Source organism: Cyanistes caeruleus, chromosome 2 (genome assembly GCF_971803275.1).
Source record: "Cyanistes caeruleus chromosome 2, bCyaCae1.hap1.1, whole genome shotgun sequence".
NCBI classification, from domain to species: Eukaryota; Metazoa; Chordata; class Aves; order Passeriformes; family Paridae; genus Cyanistes; species Cyanistes caeruleus.
In genome coordinates, this window is record NC_141702.1 from 15337609 (window position 1) to 15363988 (window position 26380).

Genomic DNA, 26380 nt, shown 5'->3' on the forward strand with positions numbered 1-26380 from the left:
CATTATTCATCTGGGTATCTACGCAGCATCTAGGTTCAATATATGTATGTATATTGTTATGGTGTCTTTCATGTAGTGGCAGCACCCAACTTCATTTACATGCTGTCTGGAACAGTATAAAAACATGGTGCATAAGTAAGATCAAGCATGAGAAACTGATGGAATGGCCAGGGCACAAGCTGCTGGAGTATCAAGTGGTCAGAAGAAATTCAAGGCTTTAACAGTAGCCTTGCAAAAGAATGACAGGAGGACCTGGCAGTTACCGCTGCATAGGAAATGGGATCAGATTTTACACCAGGTACAAAAGTATCTGCAAAATCTGTGAAGCCTCAAGTGGAATGTGGACCTGAATGGTGTTAACCTAAATGAGAGGCTCAGGCATAACAAGAGACTGGGAAATATACAGTATGCAAGGAAATATAGAAAACAGTGCCAGAGTTGTTCCAGAACAACTGGAATGTGGTTTAGAAAGTATAAAGAAAAAAACTCACTGCAATTAACAACATCAACGGACTGCTTCTTTTATTTGTTCACATAGCATTTAAAAACAAAATAAACATTATTTTCTAGAAATATATTTACTGTCATACAATGGCAATAAAAAAATAAGTATTTAAAATGCAAAATCTCACAATGTAATTATGCTAATGTAATGTCCAGTACACTCAAAATATGTACAATTATACCCAAAAAAATGGTAATTTCACAACTTCCTGTTGGCTCTGATGCAAATTAATGAAATAAATGGTAATTAATAGTTGCCTTGGCAGCTTCATTTCCCAATATCAGTGACTTAAATTTCAGATAAAATGACACTAAAACTCAAGTACAGTAGTAGATCCCAGCACTACTATCTTAACAAAAAATGTCCATGAGACAAAAGAATCAGTGTAAGTTTAGATGTAAGACCCTGGTTTGGGATCCAACCAACTAATTTGCATGGGGTTTATACTGGTGCTTTAGGCCTTTTTTACTTTCTTAGGACTCTGTTGTATTTTATTTTTTTACTGAGTTTTTTATTAAAAAGTTTGTGTTCTATCATACACACCTCATCATGGATATAAGAGGGCTGAATCCTCAGAAGAAAGGAGAACAACCCTAGTACAAAATGGTAACTCTGGGGAAACTCTACTTCTCTGTAATGAGCCAGATGACCACACAATCTGAAAAGAAATGGAGAGAAAACAAAAGCCCTAAATTACAAGTGCATTTAGCTAGCATTTATATATTAAACTGTAATTAGAGACAAACTCTACATTTTACCAACAGCATAAGTCACTGTTCTAGTTTACAGTGTTGATTCCTGTGAGGTGATCCACTCCTGCAAAACCCTGAAGTATAGGACTGATCCAAGATATCTCCAGAGCTGGTGCAAACAAACTAAGAAGAAAAAGCTACTATGAATCAGGATCTTACTCGGCCAGGCAAAGCACACATTCTTTGCCATTCAGGACTAAATGGAATCACTGTTTTTCCAGCTTTTAGCAAATGTAGCAAAGTATTAAAATGTCTACCTCACCCTATTTTTTAAATTTCTAAGACTATCCAATCCAGACACTGTAGGCTCTTTACTCTGTTCTTCTCCTTCCAGAGGGTTCCCTCTCATCTTCCTGACACTATGTCATGGGATAATAACCCATTCATTTATTGTCCATTGCCTTTGTGTGCTAATTACAAATTACATGTCGAGAAACAAGAGAGCAAAGCTAAGTTAAGTAAATGGGAGTAACACAGGAAACATCGGAGCAAAACTGATGAGATCAACAGAACGCAATTAGCATTGTAGCAGCCTTCTGCTTCATTATTTTGTCGCTTTTGTAGTGAAAATGTTAATGAAAATGATGAGGTGGTTTTATTGATGAAGTATATAATGAAAAGAGCAGACTAGACTTGCTGGTAACAAGTGTCAGACTGAAAAAAAAAGATGACACAGAGGATGAGCTGCAGAGATAGCTCTGTAAACATTAAGTTCAGCAACTTAGGTTGGAAAAACACCAAACTGGCTAAGCCCCAAATTTAGTTTAAAATACTACAAAGTTTCAATTTTTAAATAAAAACACATTAAATTGTGTACAACATGTACAATGATATGGGGGTACAGGTGCTATATTCACCTACAAATCCTATACATCTAACTTACTAAGTATTGCCTTGGGATGTGGAGAAGCAGTTAAAATGTTCCCTGTGTCTCATTCAGAACAGCTATCTTAAATATTCACCAGAACAACTGGGATCTGTCTGTCCCAATTTATGGGTAAGTGTGCTAATTACTAGACTATAAAGTCATTTGCTCGCTCCCTCTGGCCCAGCAAACATTTACATTTTCCCTCAAACTGGAGGAACAGCCAGACCTGTCCTGAGTGCCAGGCAAGCTACGCTTCACAGAGTGCAGTCTGTTCAAAGCCTCCCAAAGTCTGGCACACTGGAAATCTGGAACTAGGTCTCTCATGCCATATATCCCATCCTCTGCCCTACCTCACACCCCCCAAAAGCATTACAACATTTTTCACAGACTGTAATATCTCATCGCATATAGAATCATACAGTCCTTTAGGTTGGAAAAGACTTTATCAACATTGAATATAACTCCTGCCACCTAAAGACTTCCATAGTAAATCAGTTTAGAATCCAGTTTACACCAGAAAGTTTTAAAATAAAATGTAAAAGCATTTCACTAACCATTTGATTGATCTCAGCTTTGTTAACACAGTAATCACACTTTAGTCCCAGGAATAAAGCATGTTAGCAGTCCAGTTAGGCCATGCTGATTTTTAGAGAAAGGGAATTTGTAAGATTTTTTTTTTTTAGTTCTATTCTACATACACGGGATAAACCCTCATATCTGAGGGAGTAGATGTTGTTTTCCAATGTTAAGTAAGTGTCAGATGTATACTTAACTACTTGCATTGCAAATGATATAATGGGAAATTTAACTGGTAAGAATTTAAATTCAAATCTTGTTTCATGAAGGCTATGACAGTTTGCCATTAACATTTTAATATATTACATATGAAAATGTAGGTTTAAAACCAGACTTTGCATGGAAGATTATTCACACAAACATACACCGAAATATCCACTCCTTCAATGTGTACATAAGATTACGCAAATCTGTGGTAAAAGGATTATTACCTCTACTCCCTTAAAGAAAAAAAAAAAGGTTCTTATTCATACAAAAGAATGAATCCATATAGCCAAACCTCTTGTAACATAACACTGTGCTTACATTATTCCAACCCATTTCTGTCATGGTGAGTACGTGAAGAGTAAAGTGAAAAGGAAAATAAAGATAAGCAAATAAATCCACAGAAAGACAGAAAAGACTGCATACTTGTAAAACCCAGTTATTTTCAAGGGAAATGTAATGTTTTAAAAATCAAGACCATATCACTAAGACTGCATAGAGGCTACTGATATCTGAATGCCATTTTGAATTATATACCAGGTAAAAATTTCACCTGCTATTCAACAGAGAAATGAAATCTCATTTCACATGAATGTAACCCAGCCTCCTTTCCAAAAAAACACTTTCCAATAGCATGCATGAGAAATTCAGGAGAATCCAAGCCAGCTACAGAGTCGATCTTTTTCACTGATATTCACCAATACATTCCTCTTCTGGATTAGGGTATCATAATATAACCAATGGCAGAACCGAAGTCTGGCATATGATCAAGAAGTCACTGTGATTAAGACCATAACAAAATCAGTATAGTGATTTAGAAAATAAATTCTCTGTGCTTTTTTTAGAGGCCAAGGAGGAGATGAATAGGACTGTTTTTCCATTCTCTGGAGCGTTTTATCTCAAGTATTTTCATAAAATACTATGAGGAAATGAAGTGAATATTTGCACCTAGCTGCTACTCTTGCTATGTGACTCTAGTTGCTGATTTTGTCTCATCTCCTCTCTTCTCATAACCTCACTTTGATCACTCTTCTTGTTACAGTTTGTCTATTCACAGTCTGAGACTATCCATTCCTCACACACCCCTTTCTAGAAATGAATGTAACTATATGCGAACACATAGCTTGTGCACACACCCTGTATTTGTTGTTTGCAAAAATATATGTACAGGACTTTACTTTCAGGAGAACTTTCCAAACTGTATTTAGCAAAAATGTGAATACTTACTTCTCATTACATAGTTTAACTGTACACAGCCAATAGTCAGGGTTCATGGCTGTCAGTAAACCATGTTTTTCTTGCAAAATTCCCTTCAGGCTATGCCCGTGAAAACAACTCCCATCTGTGTTTTCTTCAGACCAACTTAACTGAAAACTTGAAGGATTTGGCTTTTCAGCACGTTGTACTGAACCAGACAGCTTGCCAAACTGATTTTGTAAGTTCACAACCATTTCTGTGCAAAGAGAAACAAAAGAAACAAATACAAAAGTATTAAGTACCAGAATACTGTTCAGAGATGATTAATACAAGAAGAAAATGGGGTACTTGTGCTTTTTAAATTTCTTTTGTTTTTTTCTTTAAATCTCTGCATATAAGACTGAGAAATCCTGTAAGTCTCTAGGTTCTCTCTGCCTCCCTCTTTAAGGGTTTTAGTGAAACATTTTGAAACAATGCCATGTCTTTTATACCTAATGATATTAGTAGTGGAGCACTCTAAAACATTTCTGCAAGTAAAACCTGTAAAATCCGTTTGATACTGCCAGGGATTTTTATCCTGATAGAAAGCACATTCATACATACATGGATTCAAGCTTAAGCTTTTCATGGTGCAAACTTCAACTGGTAAACAAACCCAACAACAACAAAAAAAAACCACTCCATGTTTGCCCACTGCTAGTGAATGAATGACAAGCTTTCCTAAGTTCCTGAGGCTTTGTTTCCCTAGGATAAAATGCATGTTAAAAATTATTGTTGGAACTTCAACTTCTTTTTATGAGCTGTATTTAAATAAACTCCTTCATATATTGAAGGAAAAAACCCTAAAACACAGGAAAAAAACCTACTAAAATGATCCAAGGACTGAGAAGTTTATCTTTCAAGATGACACTAAAATCTGTGATCGAAATCAAAGGTTTAGGAAGTTTTCTGAAAATCTGTACCTGGCACAGAAGTGTTCTAGAGCACTGTTTGTCTCTATTATGGTACATTTGTTTTAAGATGAATCCTGCCCAGTTACCATCATGTGATATTCCTGCTCACATTATGATAAAGCTCTGTAATCTAAGTGGTCCTCTTCTAGCTCCAAGAGAAGCAGAGCCAGACAAGGAATCCTCTAAATGCAAGAATTAAAGGGCATCTGAGTAAATCATCAGCTTTAAATAACTATATCTAAGCATGGTTTTCCATGGAACATGACTTGACTGCAGGATCACCCCAACTGAATTTTGAAGAGTAAGTACTTAGAAAAACCCCTACTGCATTCTTGAAGGAGAAATCCAACAGGTGTAACTCAAACCAAATAGGATTTTACAACTTGTTTAGAAGTCCTTGAACCTGTCACTTCCAGAAACTGAAAGAGCATATAAAAGGAAAAATACTGCTTACAACACTTATTATCTCTCTCAAATGCCTGCTGCTTTCTGGATAACAAAAAATGTAGAATGAAGAACTCCAGATCTAATTTGGCTGAATAAAATTCTGGTTTTCCTATTTTCTACAGACAACTGGGGTTTTGTTTTTTTCTTTCTTTGTCAACACAAACCCAGAAACTTCTCACAAGTACTTCCAGAGCTACTAAAAACAGTAGCTGTACCTACATTCCGACCACCTAGAGCTGGCTATGCAATTAAAGCCTTCCTTGCTTTCTGTAGAAGGTTGCAAGGAGTGGGAGAGGAGAGGGATGTAGGAGATCTACCAAAGGACACTGGGATATTCATAACAAACCATATGAGACTCTAAATGAGGAAACAGACAGGAAAGCTACAGAGGACCAACAACTCACAAGGAACAGTGATATAAAGGCAAACTAGAGAAGATGAGGACAAGAGCACTCATCCTGAGACATGGTTCAGTAGGTTGTTAGGAAGACTGGCAAAGGCAGTTTCAGTTGAGCATGTTTGAAAAATTCCAGCCATGGGTTGTAAAACAGCACTACATTAATTGTACCCAGAGATGAAAGAGAGAAGACAAAATATTTTACGATGTAAATGTTATCAGTCACAGCTGAAGATTTCCTATGGTGGGAAAAGCTGGAGCAGATTTCTGTGTTGCTGGGAAGAAGCAAAGTTTACTCACGTCTTCTCTTTAGAACTTTAGATTTATTCTTGACTGAATAAAACAATGGCTTTTCACATCTCCACAGATACCTACCAGTAAGAGACATAAGAACTGTTAACAAAAAGAAAGCTGGACCAAATGAATAAAAGAATAATAACTTATTACAAATACTGCTAGAGTTTTAAATCAAAATCATCTAATGTTTAGTGCTATAAAAAGCCACTGCCCCTCCAACATATAAAGGAAATTTTTCCTGAGTAGGCAAACCAAGACATGTTAGCCTAGATCTACCGTAACCAGTTAATTGCTCAGCTGTAGAAGCTATTTTTCACAGTAAGTGAGCATTTAATTAATAACCTGGATAAACATTATGAGTGCAAATAGAAAATTAAGACAGTGATTTAATCATTCTATTCACTCAAGCTTGGTGGGTGAATATGGGGAGCAAATTTCTATTTTTTTTTATTAGGGATTTTTATTATTATTTATTTAGTAGGGATCAGGAGTTCATGTAGAACTGTCTACCTTAAAAAAGAAGTACTTAAAAACCTCTTACTTGGCTCTTTCTTCATCCAATTTCTTTTGCTCCACATCCAAGGAATGTTTTACCACCTCATACCACTTCTTAAACTCAAAATATGGGCCACCTGAATAAAATATACACACATTCATTTGGGAAGAAATTAAAGAATGACAGAGAAGGTCATCTCTAAGCAGTTAGACCCTGCATCTTGCACCCTAAAAGCTATGTGCTTAAAGAAAACATACTTGATCTAATAATTCTGTAAGAAAGAGAAATACAGAAATGGAGTGAAAGAACAACATGCCATAAGAAGTGCAAAGAAGCCCCAATCTTAGATTTCACAGATTTAACACTAGTCAAACCTTTTCCCTCTTTTCTGGAAAGCTAAGCCTAGAAACTACCTCCTCTCTACCAAATCAACTAGTTCTCCACTGTGTGGAGTGGCCTTCAACTGTTTCAGAGTTGAATTCAAGGGATTAATGAAACTATGCATCAAGCTTAAGTTTAAACAAAATCTAAAGAAGCTCATATGCAAAATTTCACATGGTATCATTAGCTCCTCACTGTCTATTCTACTACCCATGAAATCTTACAGGGTTGGAAAGATAAACTAGACAATGGCATTCACTTCCTATCAGCCTCTCATGGTTTGGAGGACAGGAACTTCACTTTGTTGATATGTGAAGAAGTATTTACCAGCACATGCAAAAACATGAAGACATAGGACCTTTAGCAGCACCTTTTTCACTGATCCTCTAAAGAGGCACAAGACTGAAGGAGACCAAGTAAGGATAAGAATTTTGAACTGAAATATGGTGTAGATTTATATATTTAACAATAATCAACTCTTATTCTGTGTGGGTGGAATATCTGCATTGTGAATTAACCAGGCTTTGCATTTCCCCATTGCCCCAGTTGCACTGCGTGCGATGCTTGCGTCATGCTCAGCTTTGCCAGCCTGCTGTTTAAACTCTCCTGAAGGTGAATATACTGTTCTTACAATCAAACTTACATACCTTTTGTATTATTTGCATTTCTGCTGTTTGCATTATCCTGCCTCAGACTGTCTAGATGCTAAAAACATAGATAGTCTCAAAAACCAAGAAACACATGAAAGTAACAAAGATCCCTCAGTACTCCTTGAAATCTAAAGGTCTGGATACAACTTCTTTTATCAGCTCCCTAAACCCCAAGGTTTAAGTAAATACCCCTAAATTGTTGGGAGAGCAATGTGGGAGGTGGTAGAAATATGTGTTAAACTTCATATGAATTATTAAGCATCTGTCACATGCAAGCCCATTGTCAGAGACATGGTGCTACACTGTAATAATCCTTCACCTGGCAAGTGCTGGTCTGACATTCATATAGCTGAGCTGACTCACACTTGACTGGAAAATACACAGCTCTGATACATACATACATATACATCTATACATATCTCAATCATGTTTATTTGAACAACCCATATTGTGGATGTGTGCAGTTCACAGAACACACACAGTAGGTAACTACAACTATCTATTGTACTGCTTCCCGTGCGACTTGAAGAAACGTAGGAGCTGAAATGCTATTTTTTAATTAAAAAAAAAATAAAAAAGGACTAGAGAATGGATAGTTAAGTTGAGAACGAAGTCAAGATAAATTGAATCTTTCAAATTCAGTATTAACCATTATTCATTTCAGCACTCCAACTTTGGGAAAGTGCCAGAGGCAGTTTTGAGCTCTGGCACCGATCAGTTGTCTAACAGAAATTCTCACACCAGCTCCTCTGTGCAGCTGCTCACCATCACCCCAACATTTTAAGCACAGGGACAACAAAACAGAGCATATGGATCACTTGCACCAGCAGATTTTAAAGTAAAAAAGTGGGCAAAGAATGAACTGTTAACTCCCAAAGGCAATGAGACTTGTTAATAAAGGAGAAACCCCATTAAGACATTAACTTTGAGCCTCAGCTTGTAAAGCAGTTGCACAACTCCCCACTCCTGTCACTATCATGTACTTCAAGTTTTCAAGGGAAGTAAAAAGGAAAAAAAACCCACCATATGTTTGTGTATCCACCTGAATGTGAAAATTACCAGTTTTAGTTAACAGTGATGACTGTCTCTAGTTCCAGCAGTAATTGAGCTCCCACATGACTAACACCATAATTTTATTATGGACCTAAATTTTAAACAAAGCAACAGAAGGGTCAGAATGACCCAAAACTGGATAAAAGGTCCAACAGATAAACCACTGTAACACATCTTGGATCTTATCTTCAACTGTGATTTGGATCAGGCCATGGAACAGCTTCCTGAAGATTTCTAATCTTTGATTTGGTCTTTCTGCCCTCAAAGAACCATGTTCACACCATTATCTTCTCTATCTTAATTGCTGCTAGCTTTTCCACACTCTCTCAGGATTATTTGGACGAAGAAACTAGATTAAATCTGAAATATGTTACACACTAAGACATTTTATTTAACAAGACGAAACAAGTTTGGATTTTATCATAAATGTGGTTTGATGCCCCTACTAAGTATCTGCTATTTAGGATCAAAGTGTGTTCCCTTTTCATGGCGTATCCATTTATCTCCACCTACCACGCATAAAACTCTAAACCAAGAGGCAAACATGCACAAGCAGAAGCAGAGAGGCACTCAACAAAATGTGTACCAAACTCCCCTATCCTGAACTGTAAGAATTGTGCAGGTACACTGAGGCCATTTTACATGAACAGGATCTACTCTTTTCTCCAAATAAAATTTGCCTTTAATGAATGACAAAAACACATTGTCAAGATCAGTAAGAAAAGTCTTTCTAACCCTGACTGCAAAACTGTTTCATTTACAAAATCATAACACTGCTTCTACTAGAATATTTATGTACCTTCTGTGTTATTTTTATTTCTTTCTTCAGCAATCCCTGAAAGTAACCTGTAAAAAAATTTTAAAAATCAGGTTGTTTTGTAAATCCATATACTGCATTTTTCACATGAAGTTCAATTACAATGGACAAAAAAATGACATCCTAATTTTATTCCAAGAATCAGATAAAACCCAACGAATTTTAAAATAAACTATTATTTCATGTCTAAAATGCCTTCAAGTGTATGGTTTAAGCTATTGAACTTAATTGAAATTCCAGCAGTATAAATTTAACTCCAAAGAAAGAATGATCTGAGACAAGCATCTGTACTAATTGAAATTTGGGGGTTGCTACAGATTTGTCTGTACACTTACCATTCATAGCGATCATCTAATAAAAACAATAATTTGAGCACAACTATAATAACTGCTGCAGCAAGAACATCATATTTTACTTTTCTTGTTGACTTATTTCCAGGCATAAGAGTCAGGAAATCCACTTCTCCAATACCGGTCTTTTTCACTACTCGACAAGTCCAATTATGCAATTCATCTGATTAATATAAGTAAAAATATACAATGTTAAGACAAGCTAGAAATATTTTTACAGTGCAAATATGTTGGCCATTTGAGGAAAACACTGCTTAGGTCTTTTAGGACCATTTGACAGCCATTTTTCAGGCTGAGGAGTATTTTTGGATACTTTTAAAAATACTGGGCAACCTACTCTGTACTTACACAGAAAACACCTATGACTTACTATATATTCATATGGAGAATAAAAAAATCACATATTTAATAGTGTTTTGATGTTACTTGAATAACACAAGTGAGACCATGCCGAACATTCTTGCGGGACAGCCCATTACAAATCCACATAAATATATTTTCCAAAAAATCCCCAAAAGCAAAAAATTTGTCACAAACTTTTTTTCCTGCATGTTGAGTAAACCCCCATGGCAGGAAGCAGCACTGCACAGAGGAGGAACAGGGCTGGTTGTAAAGAAGCTGGTTGGGCATGGAGAGCAGTTTGGTCATGGCAGGGCAGCACTGGCTGCTCCCCCAGCAAAAGCAGCCGGGATCACACCTGGCTCTCCGGGCGGCACGCGCAGGCTGCGCCAGGGACATCCAGCTGCAGCTCCACAAGACACACAGCAGGCTATCTATACGGTCTCTTATTACTCTGCTTATTTTTCACAGATACAAATCCCCCAAATTTCTCACCTTTCCTGTTCAGCAAGAAATACAGGAGTTGATTACATCACCATCAGATTCCACAAAGGTTAGCAGTGTATGACTAAGTACAACCTCAATCCAGTTGTGCTTATACTCTCTTGTTGCTTACAAAGAGTTCAGTAGGAACTCGTTTTTAATCTCCCACACATAACAGTAAAAGTTAAAAAAATGTGGAAACTAAATTTTCTTATAAATATTAGCAGCATATTTAGTTTTATTTCAGATACATAGTCTCTTCATTGGTATTTAGTGTCCTTTAACACTCCTAATTAATTGGGGTTTTTTTTATTTTTTGGAGTTGTAAGACAACAACAGCAGCCCTTTTTAAATTTTTTAAAAAATGCTTATACACGATAAAATCCTTGGTTGCAGGGAAAAGGACAATATATTCTTCTTCTGCAGTAAGTTTTTAAAGAGTATATAGTTTTGCATTTATCTGTAAAAAACCTGAAAGTGACAAATTTGTGGCCATTTTTTTGATTCAATTGATACTTCACAATCTCTAAAATAATGTAATCCTCTATGGGATCACAACACTGGCGTAAAACTACGAAATCAGAATTACTACTCCAGAATTTTAGCCCTAAATCTGTTTGTTATCTTCATTCAATTGTAAATAAACAGAAAAAACAGACACTTTATTCATTGTAACTAATTGCAAAATATGACAATAACTCCCTCCCCAACTTTGAACTGTTGGAATGTTTTGAGAAAAAAAAATAATTTAAAGGCCATTTGTCTGTGTAACTCATCTTCAGTCACAGTGGTATTTGACAGAAAGTATGGTAACATACAGAGTTCACATACTAGGACATACTGGCCTTTCTTTGACAAGCCAATATTCAAGACTTAATTTTAAGATAGACAAAATGAGTCAATATTTTGCTATATATTATTTCAGAACTAAAGCATAAATCAAGAGAGACAGCAGCTGATCTGTCACACACCATCAATTAATATTAAAATAAATGGTAATATACAATATTATATAATACACAAAATGTATTCTGTTAAAGAATATACAGTCATTATTACATATGAGAATTCCAGAGCTAAGCAAACAGGTCCCAACTTCATGAATCATTTAGCTGAAGTTAATATATCACATGAATTCAAGAGGTGCCTCTTAGTTCACATGGACACTGAAAGATTTAAAATGAAGTATCCACTCCACAGCCTTACAGAGCCAACATCAGAGTGCCCTTGCATATCTGGGCCTGTAACACATACTCTAAAGATGTTTGATGAAGGTGCTTTCTATAGAAAGAGTATCTTTCGATTCAAGCTGAAATGGGAATAAGTTAGAAGGACAAAAGCAGACTTTTGAAGAAGTAATTTAAGCCTTTTTGCTAGAGTTTAATAAACCACAGAAAAATTTTATCAGTTTGGGCTAGGGAAAATATTTACCAGGTAAATTAGCTTCCATCAAGTATTTCATGCACAGCATGTCTGGATGAAGAAAGCAGCTTTCTGTTATATCTGGAAAACGAGGCAGGTCTAAAAATGCTGCAAGCTCATGCATTTTGTTGAATACTTCCTCATATACAGGCCATGACTGAAAAACAGGGTTAAAGGGGGTTATACATTTGTTCTACTACCATATTTGTCAATTATTTAAAATTAGTTATTGATGTTAAATTCTGAATTGTTTAATACAGGATTATTTATACTGATTCTTTTAGCACTTTATGATTAAACACGCGCAAGAATGGAGCCAGACTGCAATATTGCAAAGAGAAACATGTGCTAGCTTTAAATTCCATAAAATATACAAGGAACAAATAGAAAGTTGCCTCCCATCTCCCACCACCTTTCTTGTGAAATGCTCATTATGTGTCCAGATGATCCAAAACTAAGAGCTTTGAGAAGAAATAATAGAGATGCAATTTGCAATTGAGGGTGAACTGTCTAAAGAGGTAAGAGAACCACAGATGGTGAAGGTTGGCAGGGACTGCTTGAGACCACTGGGTCCACAGCCCTGCTTGGGTCAGCTCGAGCAGGCTGCCCAGGACCACATCCAGCCAGATACTGAACATGTCCATAGATGGCAGCTTCCAAGGGTTGTGGGAAATCTGCTTCAGTGTTTCACCAACCTCACTGTACAAAGGAAAAAAGATTTTGTTTTCCCTTACACTAAGTGGAATTTCTTATATTTCAATTTGTGCCCATTCCTTGTCATCCAGTCACTGGATACTACTAAGGAGGATCTGGTTTTCCTCCTTTGCACCCTCCTGCAGGTACCACATCATATGTGCCCTGAGGAGCAGCCACAGCTCTCTCAGCCTTCCCTTATTTGTCAAGCTCCACCCTACCATCTCCACAGCTCTGTACTGGACTCACTCCACTGCATTCATGTCTCCCTTGTCCTGGGTAGCCCAGAAGAGCACCCAGCACTCCTGATGTATCTCACTAGTGCCAAGAAGAGAGGAAGGATCCCCTGCCTCCCTCGAGGACTTGTGCAGTCACTAGAACAGGTCAAAACTTACTGATGGTGACCTTGCAGTGATACCAGCCAGCTGTCTCAACACTCATGCAGCATCTCACCACTGCCCACAAACCTTCATACATCCACTTTGCTCACACATTCCCTAAACTGCTTCTTAAAAACTGAGGCAAAAAAAAAAAAAAAAAAAAATCATTACTTTAGCCTTCTCTTTGGTCTTTGTGACCATATTCCCATTCAGCACTAGGCTCACATTCTCTAGAACCCTTCCACAGAATCTCTCATGTTATTTAGCTTTAAAAGTATAATAATTCCATATTTGCATATTTATTAGTGACTATTATTCTGAAATTCTTTTTTTGAAACCATTGTCTGCATGAAGACAGTTTTCTGTTTGTACTGAGGTTTGCTTCTATAGGAGAATATAACTTACAAAAAGATTTTGACATGTTTGTTCATAATGAACTCAGCAGGACCTGAAGTTTGCATAAGTATGGATGTAAGGTTTGACCCTCATTTCACAATACCTGAACTGTTTCATTAAACATTCTTAATTTCCTATAGTTTTAATGATTACTTGAATTTACCTCTAAAAGCATCAGTTTCAGTTGTCCAGGCTACTTTACCATTTTAAATGTATAAAAACTATTATTTTTCTGCTTTAGCCAGTGGTTCTAATTCAGAAGAGCACTTTATTATGTATCCATATTTTATAAAGTCAATTTTTTCATATGTAATCTTCCTTTAAAAGAAATTCAGCAGGGCTTTATGCTTTGTGCACAGCTTAAAAACATACCTGAACAAGAGCAAATTCAGGCTTCTGCTCTTTTTTTTGGCCCAGATTACAAACAGAGTAACCATGTTTACAACAAGACATGATGTGACCTAATGTGGTTCTACTCAATAATTTGCCTTCATCTATTTTAATATAAGCTCTGTAGCCAATGCTTAAATTTTGAATGATTATCAACATTACACTGTCTTTTTTAAAATTATCTCTCCTCAGTGCAGTTCAGGCTTACATGAACACATGCTTAGGGCAAATGAATAATTATGTCACCTACTATTACACATGTAACTTTTTGTAACAGTTAGGAAGTTGTATCATGTTCATTATAGTTTCTAAACAGTCTTGAAATTGGCTTAGACTGCTCCAGGACTATCTTGAGAAACAAGAAAAACTTGCATTACAAGAGTTCTACAGAAGACCAGGCTCACAGTACTTTCCATTCCTTCTAAAAAGCAGTGCTAAATTGAGTAACAAACCAATCTTGGAACAGAACCTGAATCATATGTAACTTCTCTTGAGTGTACTGGGAGAAAAATTAAAGTCCCACATAATTCAAGTAAGAACATTACATGAATACTATTCATAATTAGATAGCAAGGAAATATGCTTTCCCCTAATGAAAAGAGTTGAATTAGTAGCTTCTTAATAATATAGCACATATGAAAATAAAGACACTGGGGATTTAGTCATTTGAAGCATTCCCATTCTCAAACATTAAACTATCACCGATAGAACTATCCAAAGTCTAATTTGACACCAAGCTACTTTAACGAATATAGATCTTAATTGGAGGACTCTAATAGACAGTTTTATTACCTTTTACCAGAGCTTCTCTCCCTGTTACCAGGGCAAGGAGACAGCTTTCCTATCCTAGGTATTAGTGAATCAAAGCTTCTTCCCTCTGCCCAACATCTACTTTTGGTTCACAGTTTCTGCTTGCAATTTACAAAAGGCAATTTAGTTCTTTTTCAAAATGGCTAGAGAATGCTCTGCTTTGCAATGATAACCAATGCCTTCTTTTTTCTGAAGGCAAACAGATGGCATAAAAATTACAAATAAAAATTAAGACTGAGAGCTACCATTTGGCTTATTTTAAAAGCAGTGTTAACAGACAAAGACTGTTTTTTGTTGATGTGCATTCATAAGAGATCTGAACACACTTGAAACGTGCATCCTAATAGAAGATAAAGATCAATGAAACCAACTGCTGCTTCCCAGAGTTTAAACCTAAGTTCAAAAACACTCCCTGTTGTAGTCCCATTGCTACAATGCAGTGCTGTGTCATGATGGTGAGGCTGAATGGAGCCCTGCTTCCAGCAGCACAGTCACCTCTGGAACTGGGAGCTGCAAGCACAGCTGCATCCAGCACAAGGTCACACCTGCCTGGGACACAGCAAAGGGGTGAAAGCTGAAAGGTCAGGGCTAAGGACACTGAAGGGTTTCTGCAGTAATCAAACATTGTCTGTTTACACCAGTCACTGTATGCCCTGTTCACACTCTGTTTGACTCTGAAAGAGCTGTGAGTTCACACAGAAAATCTTTTATTCTGCAAAATTTTAAACATACTGGGAGGCTTAAAAGAGAAAGAACTCCCAAATTCCACACAACCAACGCAGCAAATGTTGAGACAATATTAAGAAAAAGAAAGATGCAGCAAACAAGCAAGCAGGCTCAAAATTACTGAGTTACCACACCTTCTACCTAGCTATGTATCTCTTAAAAAAAAAAAATCAAAAAAAAAACCCTGATAAAACAAGTTGCACTGGAAGTCAACCAGCAAATCCACTAGGAAAGCAGAACCCAGAGCCAGGGCCTCCCTCCTTCAGTTGTAAAATCTCTGCCTCCAGCAACCCATGATTAAACCCCAAGGGAGGAGTACTTGGACAATAGAGGACAGTGTTAGATCATATGCCACACACTCTCCAAGTATAACTTTCACTTATCCGATCATAAATTAAAAAATTCAAGATGTATTTCTGTGCTATATATTAGGACAACTCCCCTGTCCATCACCACGTGAAGTTACTGAGCTCTCACCTTGTTTTGGGAGCCTGGGAAACACAATAAAAACCACATATAAAACTCAAGTTACAAACCCTTAAGGGCACCTAATAATTCCAGGAAGACTGACAGAAAACCCTTTTAAAACTATGCCACCTGCTAGCCTTTTCAGGTGTTTCGCAACATGGGATTCCTTCAAGATGATCAACAACGTTGAAAGAGTCTGTAACTTGTCCCAGATGGGGTACAGAGGTTGCCAAGATCTTTTCTTAAGCTTTGTTTTTAAAATCTTTGCATCTTACTCCCAAATGTGACAAATAAGGTCACTACAGGTCTTCTCCAGAAAGCAGTATAGAAGATTAGCTCTACTTGAGAGTACTTTTCCCTGCCCCCTGAGCACAGGAGAACAAAATACACATTGTTGAGTCGGTGAAAAAGTGTCTATAACAAGATTTTCATGATGATAAATATTCATTAAACTATTTAAATAACTTGTCTTTATCTTTCAAAGTTACACAGCATTTTTCACCTGTATTAGAAAACAACAAACTGGTTTTCAGGAGCAGAAGAGCCAAACTATTAGTATGATAATCAGATCACAGTACCAGGTAATTGTTTTGAGTAAGCCAAGATTGCAGCCTCTCCTACTTGTTTGGACAATATCAGAATGTTGCTGATCAACAAGTAGAAAACAGTATGCACTGGCTGGCTTTCTAGAATAATTTTCAGGCTCCATAGCTTCTTGTTTTAAATGTGGTTTGACTGACTCTCTTCTTGGATAACTGTATAAGCTATTTCCTTCTCCCATATCAGGACAATATCCCATTACTTACAAATTCACAATTCAGCTTATGTTATAATGATAATGTTCTACTATTTCTGAAAAGAAGTAATTATACAGTTATTCTAAATTCTTAATTTTGTATTTTCCCCTTCCATCCTTCTTGTCTGTTCAGTAGTTTTTTTGCAGCACAATTCCCTTCCTCATCATCCTTCTACCTGTGCATTTCCATCCTGGGACCCTTTTTTCCCCCATGTCTGCACATTCTCTGAAGTTCTGTCTGCTCTGTGCTGCTTATATTCCACAATGGACATTTTCCCCAAGGGATTTGTTTAATGACCATTCAATACTGGACCCTAATAATGTCTGACTCATTTTTTCATTATCAGCTTTGTGTCAATCTCAGGGAATCATCTAATGTTAAGAGTTGGATATGCTGACAATAATCCAAAACTCAGCAAGGCTTCATCGTTTTTAAGATGACAAATTCAACTTAGACCAAGTTTGGAAAACGAGTGTACCAAACTTATCAGGAAATGGATTAAGAAAGCCATTTAACTTTGTAGGTTTGGAAGACAACAAGTTACGAGATATGAAGAAAGGATTTTTGCAACACAATCCTGAAACCTTGTGTAAAGCAGAGCATGCCCATAAAATAAAAGATATTTATTGTAAAAATAATAAACCAAATGGTTGCCCCAGTGTGTATAAAGATCTTTGAATGCTGTCTGGATTGAAACACACATTCCCAGGAACCTAAGCTGGCTTTACATTTACATAAGGTAAAATTAGGTACCAACAATGAGCATAGCAGTCAAGTTCTCTATGGCACCTGGCTCACCTTACTTTGCTTCTGCTGCTCAACTGGTTCAGATATATCTGGTCATCTGCAGTATGAGCCTGATGTGGTATGACACCAGCCACAGTGCATGCAGATTGCATAAAATAATTGACAGTAGAGACAATAACTGTATTAACTGTGAAATTTACACCCAAATTAGTATTTAAAGCTGAATGAAATGACATTGTGGACCAATCATTACATAGTAGATCATTAATATGATCAGTCACTATTGATGGGTTTTTTCTATGTTTTTTGTGCATTCTTACAGTACTACTAATCTGGCTACCTCCCATATAAATCTACACCAACAAATACTGTCAATTTATTTTTAAACAACATTGGTTTTCCCCCTTGCTTGACCTCTATCTACATCTCAGGCACAACCACCATCACACCTGGAACAGCCACAAACTAATGTAATAGCCATCAAACACAATAAAGGTACTTTAACACCATGTATTACAATGAAGACAAACTTTAAAAAATGGGAAATACTGAAACTTTTTTTGCCATTTAACCTAGCAGGAAAAAAACTAATGTAGGCAACTTTGTTACACAGTTAGATTCTGTTTAGTCTTTTCAGAAAAGTCTTGTTTTCCAGGACAAAAGCTATACAGAAGAGACATAGGCAAGGTTTGAAGAGATTCTTTAAAGGTCCTTTCCAACCCAAACCATCTTGAGATTCCATGGTATTGTCAGGAGTGTCACCACTGCTGTGTAGAAACACCCCAGTGTTCTGTGATTTGCTGGTGAGTGTGGAAATGTATGAGGAGAATTCCTGCACCCTGCTCCTGCCTCTTCTCCTCGGTCACATCTGACACAGAACTGACTCCACGAGCCCTGTGTCTGATTCAGTGCACTCATTTTTACATGGACTAAATGAGTGGATAGATTTCTCCAAACCCTGATATCCATGAATCACATACAGATGCTGATGTAACAGCGAGAGGGTGTGCCTGGAATTATTAAAAGGGAACCAAATGAAAAGAAGACAGGTGAAACTGCTATAACTCCATTCAGATAACTGCAAAGAAATATGCACTTCGTGAAATTTCTTCCATTAGAAAAGACAAAGGACCAAGCACACAAGTAAAGCTGCTCCTTTACAAGCATGCCATCAAGCAGAAGGAAGAAATAAAAGGAAATCAATTTGTCCATCTGGAAGACAGGCAGACAGGTTGCCCAAGTTATCTATCTGGCAACAAATAGGCAAAAGGGAAGAAAAAAGAAGTTAGGATACCAATTGAAAATCATAGAAGTCATACTGGCGGCCTCTCACTTCCTCTCTCCTTTTAATAACTGTTTCAGCTGCAACAACTACTACATCCTAAAATCCCAAATTACTCTTTGCTGTAGAGCAAGTGAGAAGGGTCTTTATATAGCAAAAAGATTAATTTTAGAAAATGACTCAATAAACAAAGCTTAAGCCTTTTTGAGGAAAAAAATAGATGCTAGGGCATTAGACTGCATTAAACTCATATAGGCAGTCTTTACTGGAGAATTCAAGACAGCATAAGGATGAGCCAGCAACCTACATACAAAGGGAACAAAGCCAACTGAACATCCAATACAGAGGTACTCCTTCACTAGGACAAAAAAAATTCTGTCTGCCTAAAAGGCTTTTTAATGGGCGACTTTCAGAGGAAGACATATTTTTCATTATATGATTCCCAGTTAAAGTGGTTTTTGAATAAATGAGTTTCAATATTATTAAACCACGAGAGACATGTGCTTGAGCATTAGCTTGTTCATGCTCACAGTCAAATATCACTTTTCTAAAAAAATGTAGTCTTTCTAAAAGTACATAGAGGATTTCAATAAGGAGCTGAACTGTCATAATGTATTGAAATTTAAGGGTTTGAGAACGAATTTTATTGAATTTCATAAATACTTCGGTAGGTTTGTTTTCTTTCTTCATTAAGTAATGCTTAAAGACAGGTATGGACAAGCTAGAGTTTCTGTTACACAACAGCAAGCTCTCATGATAAACTTGATTACAATAACCCTTTCAGCAGTGAACTTCCTCCTCAGCTCTTTTCTTTCAAATAAAAGCCTCACCCTTGCTTCTTTTCATTCTGCACTACCTTCTATCCTGAACAAGTACTGCATGCACCTGCTAAAATGCACAAAAAACACAGAGTTAGGCAGAGGAAAAAAAGCCCTACCAACAGATACACACCCACCCTCAAAAAAGATTACAAGGTATCTCAAAATACCAGCAGACCAAAGCAGGGATCCCTGATTGTTTGGGAAAGTAAGTGCAGCATAGCTGGTTAGCAGAATTTGTGTAAATAGAATTTTATCCCTCTTAAAAGATTTTTTTTTTGTTTTAAATAAACAAGAATGACCGGCTTCTATCTTAATTTGAATTCTTTAAATAGTTACCACTGAAAAAAACAAAATAAAAAAACCATATGGCAATTAAGGTAATTCAAATTTTAGTCAGGAATAGAGGCTCTTATACATAAGACCTGGAATATTTTGCGAGGAAGACATCACCAAACAGAGGAACATGTCTAATAGCCAGTCTGATGGATACGCTTTCCAGGGAAGCAGAAAGCTGCTGTCATTCCAGTCCAAGCTGTCCAGGAGAAAACAGCAAATATTTTGACCTGCATTTATGAGTTCACTAACAGACTTAGTCAGGTATTACTCTGCTTGAATCAGACCCAAACTAAAATATATGTATATGCAATCCACCAAAACCCAGAGTGTTAGACAATCCATATGTCAGCAGTTTCCTAAGAGCTGTGTGATGACTTGAAGACATGTGCTTTAGCCAGCAGCAGATTATTAAGGGATACAAAATCCTTTCAAAAAGCCAACGTGGAAAAAAATAATTAAATACAGTCACCATTTTCCAGAATTTAGAAAATCTTCAGGTTTCTTCATGACTGTGGCACAAACCCACCCCAGTCCCTCAGGCAGGTGTCTTTGTCCCAGTTTTCCACCTTGGGATAGAGCAGCACAACACCACCCCTGAGAGCCCAGCCCAGCAGGAGCAGCTGCCATGTGACCAGGGGGAATGACCACCATCAAAGGAGGAGAAAGAACCAAATATTCCTCAGTTGAGCTGGTTTCACCTAGCTTGTACTAATGCAGGCTTGAACTCCATAGGAAGGGAAAGATTCAGAGCAGCTCACTACCTCCTGCATGCTGAGCTAAGATGCTATGTTGGTTAGAAACAATATGAGATAAAATTGTAATGAGTACTCCCTAGTGCACTTACAGAGTCTCATCTAAATGCATGTTCTCTTCAGTAATTCCTGAATTTCATATGCTCAACCATAAAACTTTAATCGCTGTTCAAAGAAATTAAAAGAAGATAGAGTATTAACTTAATCTGTTCACAAATCAAGACCTGTACTTGCTTCTAGGGCCAAAAGATGACTGCACAGAACTGAAGACTGTTTAGAAATATTAAGGGTAAAGTCCAAAACCCCTTAAGCTGCAGTCCCTGTCAGCCCAGGATGGCTGCCCCATGACCTAGAATTTATTTATTTTTACATGGCTTTTCGTGTTTCTCTTACCACATTTCTAGGCCAGGCCTCTTGCAAGTGTTCCTGCTTCCTCCCGGCATTGGGATCATCACTACTACTCAACAGTAAGGAATTTTACATTGTGAGTTATTAAACAAGCAATTCCTTTATAGTTCCTCCATCAAAACAAACCAAAAGGCCACTAGAAAAATTCAAGCACAAAAAAATCTATTTTCAAATAGCAAAGTTTTGCTTAAGAAAAATGTGTAATATTTATTACTTAGAATTCTTTGGTGTAGGGTAGACATACCCCTTTTATGCAATGATTTTGTATACTTTCACCACTTAATCATTCCTCAACATTTCTAAAATTGAATACAAAACATCCTGAGATCTCTAAATGTGAAACTGTATCAGACCATATTTAGTTCACCTAACTCAAAGGCTTGAACTATGACTTTAAAAGAGTTGTTCTAAGATAACTAGTTAATGAAAAATGAAGTTTTACGATCTTTAAAAAAAGTCTCCCCAGAACACAAAACCCACAAACTGAAACACCAGAAACCCACAAACTGAAACACCAGAACAACAACAACAACAAAAATTTAAAAAAGGGACTGTACCACATCAATCAAAAAAAATCTATTTAGCCTTGCACCCAGAAGGAAGCAAGCAAAATGCGCAGGGAGGAATTTATGAACCAAGCAAGCCACAACACCACCAAACATCTGTCCAGCTTCACACCATTTGTGGCTGACTCAGCACTGAGATCTCTCTCTTCTTTTGTTCCAGATTTCTATTCTTCCATGGCATTTGCACAGTCAACATCTGGCCCTTTTAACATCCAGAGAATCCTTTAAGGCAAGAAATTTCACCAGTTACCCACAAAATATATGAAGTCACATCTCCTGCTGTTTGATTGTGAACCTGCAAACCAGCAACCTCTGCTTACACCTCCCAGTCCCTGAACTGGAAAAGACATTGAACAACTGCCTCCTGAACATGTTCTACAACCTATCACCACATCTTCCTCTTAGTCACCTCTTTTTTAGGTTTAAAGATAAGTAGATAATATTGTTCCTTGTAGGAAAATTGTCTACATTTGATAATCCATGTTGTGACTCTCTGTACCTCTCAGTTCTTCTGCAACAAAAGGGAGGGTAAGAAAAGTAAAATGCCCAATCAAAACTTTATAGTATTTAAGATACAGTACATTATAGGTTTATACATTAACATAATTTGTTTTTTTCATCTCCATTCTTTTATAAGATGTCAGGAGTTATTAGAAAATAACTCTAATGTAGCTGGACTAAAACCACTGTGTGTTTGAAAACTGCATCATTAAGGGATTACAAGAACTTGTATAATTAAGATCACACAGGTATTTAAACTAAGGCTGGTACATGAACATAGGAGCATTGATAACACCAGCTTTCAGAGAACAGTACAAATCAAATTTTCTTTACATCATACTATTTTTTCTACCTAGAATAAAGATATTCATGTCAGCTGTTGGACAAGAAGGAGGTTTGAGAAATTTCAAGCAGTATTTCTCCATCTGCAGTCTCTTAAATATGAAGCTCCAAAATTATATATCTCTGTAGATACAAAAAGGGGAATGTTTGACTTATTCCAAACTCCTCACACAGGATTCAGAATTTTATTAAGAGGAAAAAAGAGAGGAAAAGTGAAAAAAACAGACTGAACAGAATGATGAAAACTAAGGAACTTGCAGGTATACTTTTGTTACACTTTTGTTAAATTATCATTCTTTACAAATTCCTTCTGCAAGTGTAAGTAATATTTGGATATATCAGAGATATGCATTTTACTTTTTCCTACATGGTTTTATTCATCAAAAACAGTCAGAAGACCATTTTATTTAAAAGAGCCTTCTTCAGACTAGAAAACTATTTAACATGTTATTGTTGTCATCTACCAGATTAGTAACACTAAAACAGTCACCAAACAGTATAAATCATTTCCACAATAACAATTTCAGTACAATGACCTCACGCAATATTCACAATACAAAAGCATACAGAGAATTTCACTCCTCCTTAGACAGTGGGACAAGAAGCATAAAGCCTTAGAACAGTGATTCATTTCACCTGTCCCTCCTAGAAGAGTACTATAATTAGGCGACTAAATCCACACCCACAACTAAAGAAACACCAGCACTTAAGAAATATTGTCAAGTTTATAAACTTCTATTCACATACTCAAACTCTGTAATGAAGTAAATTCTAATCCTTCTGCTTTTAAGTTGATGAAATTACAGTACCATAAATAGCATCTTTGATATAAAACATTCACAAAGAATGAACTATCATTTGCTGTATGAAAGCACTCAGCCACATTGCATCCAATTTAGGGTACAAAGCAAGGAATTACAGCAGGAAACCCAAGGGAGACATTGCCCTGAAGGGGAAGACAAGTACCTGTATTTTTAGCAATGCTAAAAATAGTCATTGTGAGATTTCCAAGGATCTTCAGTGGTCAATATTAGAGTTTCATATGAATTTATGCCATGAGCAGAACACTCTGTTGACATTCCTAGGTAACACAATCCCCACAGACGCTCTGCTTTTCCCTGAGCGTTTCATGGTTCAAGGACAGAACACGTTCGTCCCTGCAGTGCAATGAGTGTTACCAGTGATCTTTTATTATGTGAGGAGATATTAATTCTTTCAGTATTGAAAAGAACGATTAAGAAGTCTTTAGGCTTTGTTATTAGTGTAAGGTAGGAAGAATTACCAGCATGAGTGAATACAGCTCACAACCTTTGCAAGCTTGCACAGACCTCCAGAAAACTGAATGTAGGCAAGAAGAGAGAAGTATCAATACTCTAATAACAGCAACTCTGTTTATCTCTCTCTGTCCTTCCTTGCTATCCACATTTAAGTGATCAAATGAAAATACTCTTAATAAGTGAGAGAGCAGCTACTTTTCAAAGCTTCCCAGGGAAGTTCATATACTTCAAAACACAGTAAAATATCTGTGATATGCTTTTGACTGCAGGAAACAAAACAAAAGCAGCTCTGACTATCTAAACCAAAATGCAAACAAGTGTTTCTAATGTGAATAAGCCAAGCAATACACTTAGATAAAGGAGTGATAGTTTCCTTGTGTTATTTGGTACTGTAAATTTGAAGACTTAGTTTTCAATAAACTCATAATACTGATGCTACTTCTGGTCAGAAGATAAATTATTCAACCAATCCTTGCAGTGTATTTTACATGAGTCCCCTCACACTTTGTAACAAACTGGTAGAGATTATTAGAAATTACTGGGGATTGAATGCCAAATTATTTCTAAAATTGAGCCATTATGCTCGAAAGCTAAGGACTAACCAATTCCTGCTTTTGGCTGTATATGGCAGGTAACTGTCAAAGCACAAATTGTCTTTCCTTAATCCATGAGAAACCCTGCATCTTTGTTTTCCTCCAGGCTACCTAACAATTCTTCTGCCCCCAACATTCACAGGGAAATCAAAATCAGGAGGCGTCTTAAATTACTTAAACTTTTCAGCTAAATTTACAAAACAAAATGGCTTTTACTATGCTTGAACAAAGCTGAATTGATTCACATACATTTTTGTGGCACATCCCCATGTAATTCAAAGCAGTTTTACTGAGCTGCTGAGTTGTTGGATGGTCACAAGGCCCAAAGTGTTTATATGGAATGAGTATTAACAACCATATTCTGATTGTAATATTGCCTGTAATGAAGAGAATGAGAAAAAGGATATAAATGTGAGGTTCCATATCTTTAACCCATCTGCAGTAGTAAAACTCTGGAACATTTAATCATATTGTAACATAAATTATTAACCTTTCATGTAATTTTTAATGCGGAATACAAGTCCCACATGGATAGTAGTACACAAGGATACAAGTCCCAAGCTGAAAACTTGTTCTCAAGTAGACCTCTCCAAATACAGTCCTGGTAGGTCACTACACTCCCAGACAGATCCATCAGATTCCTCTTTTTATTGTGGGATAATTGGATAAAGGGAAAAACACCAAAAAAGATCCCCCTTTTGAAGCATGGCGGGGGGCGGGGGGGGCATTTGACTGCAGTGCTCAGAGACAAACTCCTAGTTGAGGAAAAAAAAAAAGACACGAAACTATAGATATTCTGCAATGAAACACAGTGTAAAGGTGGCTAAGCTGTAAGCAGCAGGGAATCTTAAAAACCTAAAGAAAAATCTTGAATTTCAATGCAACAGGTAAATTGGTAAGTCGTGAAATAGGAAGAAAAGCAAGACTGTGCTATAACTGGAAAAAGAATATTGCATTATTGCAATTAAAATCACATGCAAGGAAGAGAAAGATTATGTCTGCAAAGAAGTAAACCACTATCTGATAAAATGGAGTATTTTACAAAGGAGAGGCCCAGATAATTTACACACAAGAAGCTTCAAGGAAATAACTAAGGAGTTCTCTGAAACACAAATGTTGTTTTTTTAAATAATCTTAAGAAATTCTAAACATCAAAGGACTCTCCACTTTAATATGCAGTATTTAAAAAAATGTAAAAGGGGCGATTCAGGAACTGTAGAATGATTAGCTTGGCATGGATCCTGAACAAATTAATACTATGGCAATGGGAAAAACAGAAACTAAAAATATCCTGTCAGTCAAGCAACCTTTGTAAGGTCAGGAGAAGCAAGGAGAGAGTGGACTGGAGCTCCAGCTCCCACAAGAAGCTGATATTAAAAACCTTTTCCTTTTTCATGGGAAAGTTAAAGGGGAACCAAATAAATATTACCACTAAGTCTCACTGGAAGTATGTAACTCATAATTTAATTAAAACTCAAGAGCTGCTCTGCAGGAAAGCAAAGCATGGAGAACAAAGGTGCAAAACAGAAGCATGCTTGATTGGAGAGCAGAGGAGCAGCCTGGGTAAATTCATCTCAGTAATCAGATCTCTCATAGCAGAAGTGAGATTGAAGATGACACAGAAAGATAGGTGACAGAAGGATTAGTGCTAGAATATGGATACCAAAATGCTGCCAAGAATAAAACCAAGCAACATTTAAAAAAATGGAAGAGAAGAACAAGAAGAAAATACAAACTATAGAATACTGTAAAAGAAGAAATGAAAGAGTTGGAAAGTTTCCAGGCAGAATAGAGAAGAATGATCATCTCTCAGTTTTTCAAGGAAACCTTTCACTCCTAAATAAAAGAGGAAAGAAATTTACTAATCCAAGCTAGGGAGGGTGTGTGTGTGAATGCAAGGTATGTACT

General features: G+C 36.7%; 1 protein-coding gene across 4 annotated transcripts in view; it reads right to left on the minus strand.

Moving 5' to 3' along the window:
* Positions 1-501: 501 nt before the first annotated feature.
* The window catches only part of TAF1B (TATA-box binding protein associated factor, RNA polymerase I subunit B), a 50518-nt gene continuing 24639 nt past the window's right edge, over positions 502-26380 (minus strand). The window contains exons 9-15 of one of the 4 annotated variants that reach the window (XM_086875887.1): positions 12197-12344; positions 9929-10106; positions 9576-9622; positions 6738-6828; positions 6200-6270; positions 4133-4358; positions 502-1163 (exon numbers count right to left, since the gene is read on the minus strand). In XM_086875887.1, the coding sequence (XP_086732013.1) occupies positions 971-1163; positions 4133-4358; positions 6200-6270; positions 6738-6828; positions 9576-9622; positions 9929-10106; positions 12197-12344 (954 nt within the window). In that variant the 3' untranslated portion in view covers positions 502-970. Of the gene's footprint in view, positions 3684-4132; positions 4359-6199; positions 6271-6737; positions 6829-9575; positions 9623-9928; positions 10107-12196; positions 12345-26380 lie in introns of all 4 variants that reach the window. The other 3 variants (XM_086875888.1, XM_086875889.1, XM_086875890.1) reach the window with 3 other exon arrangements.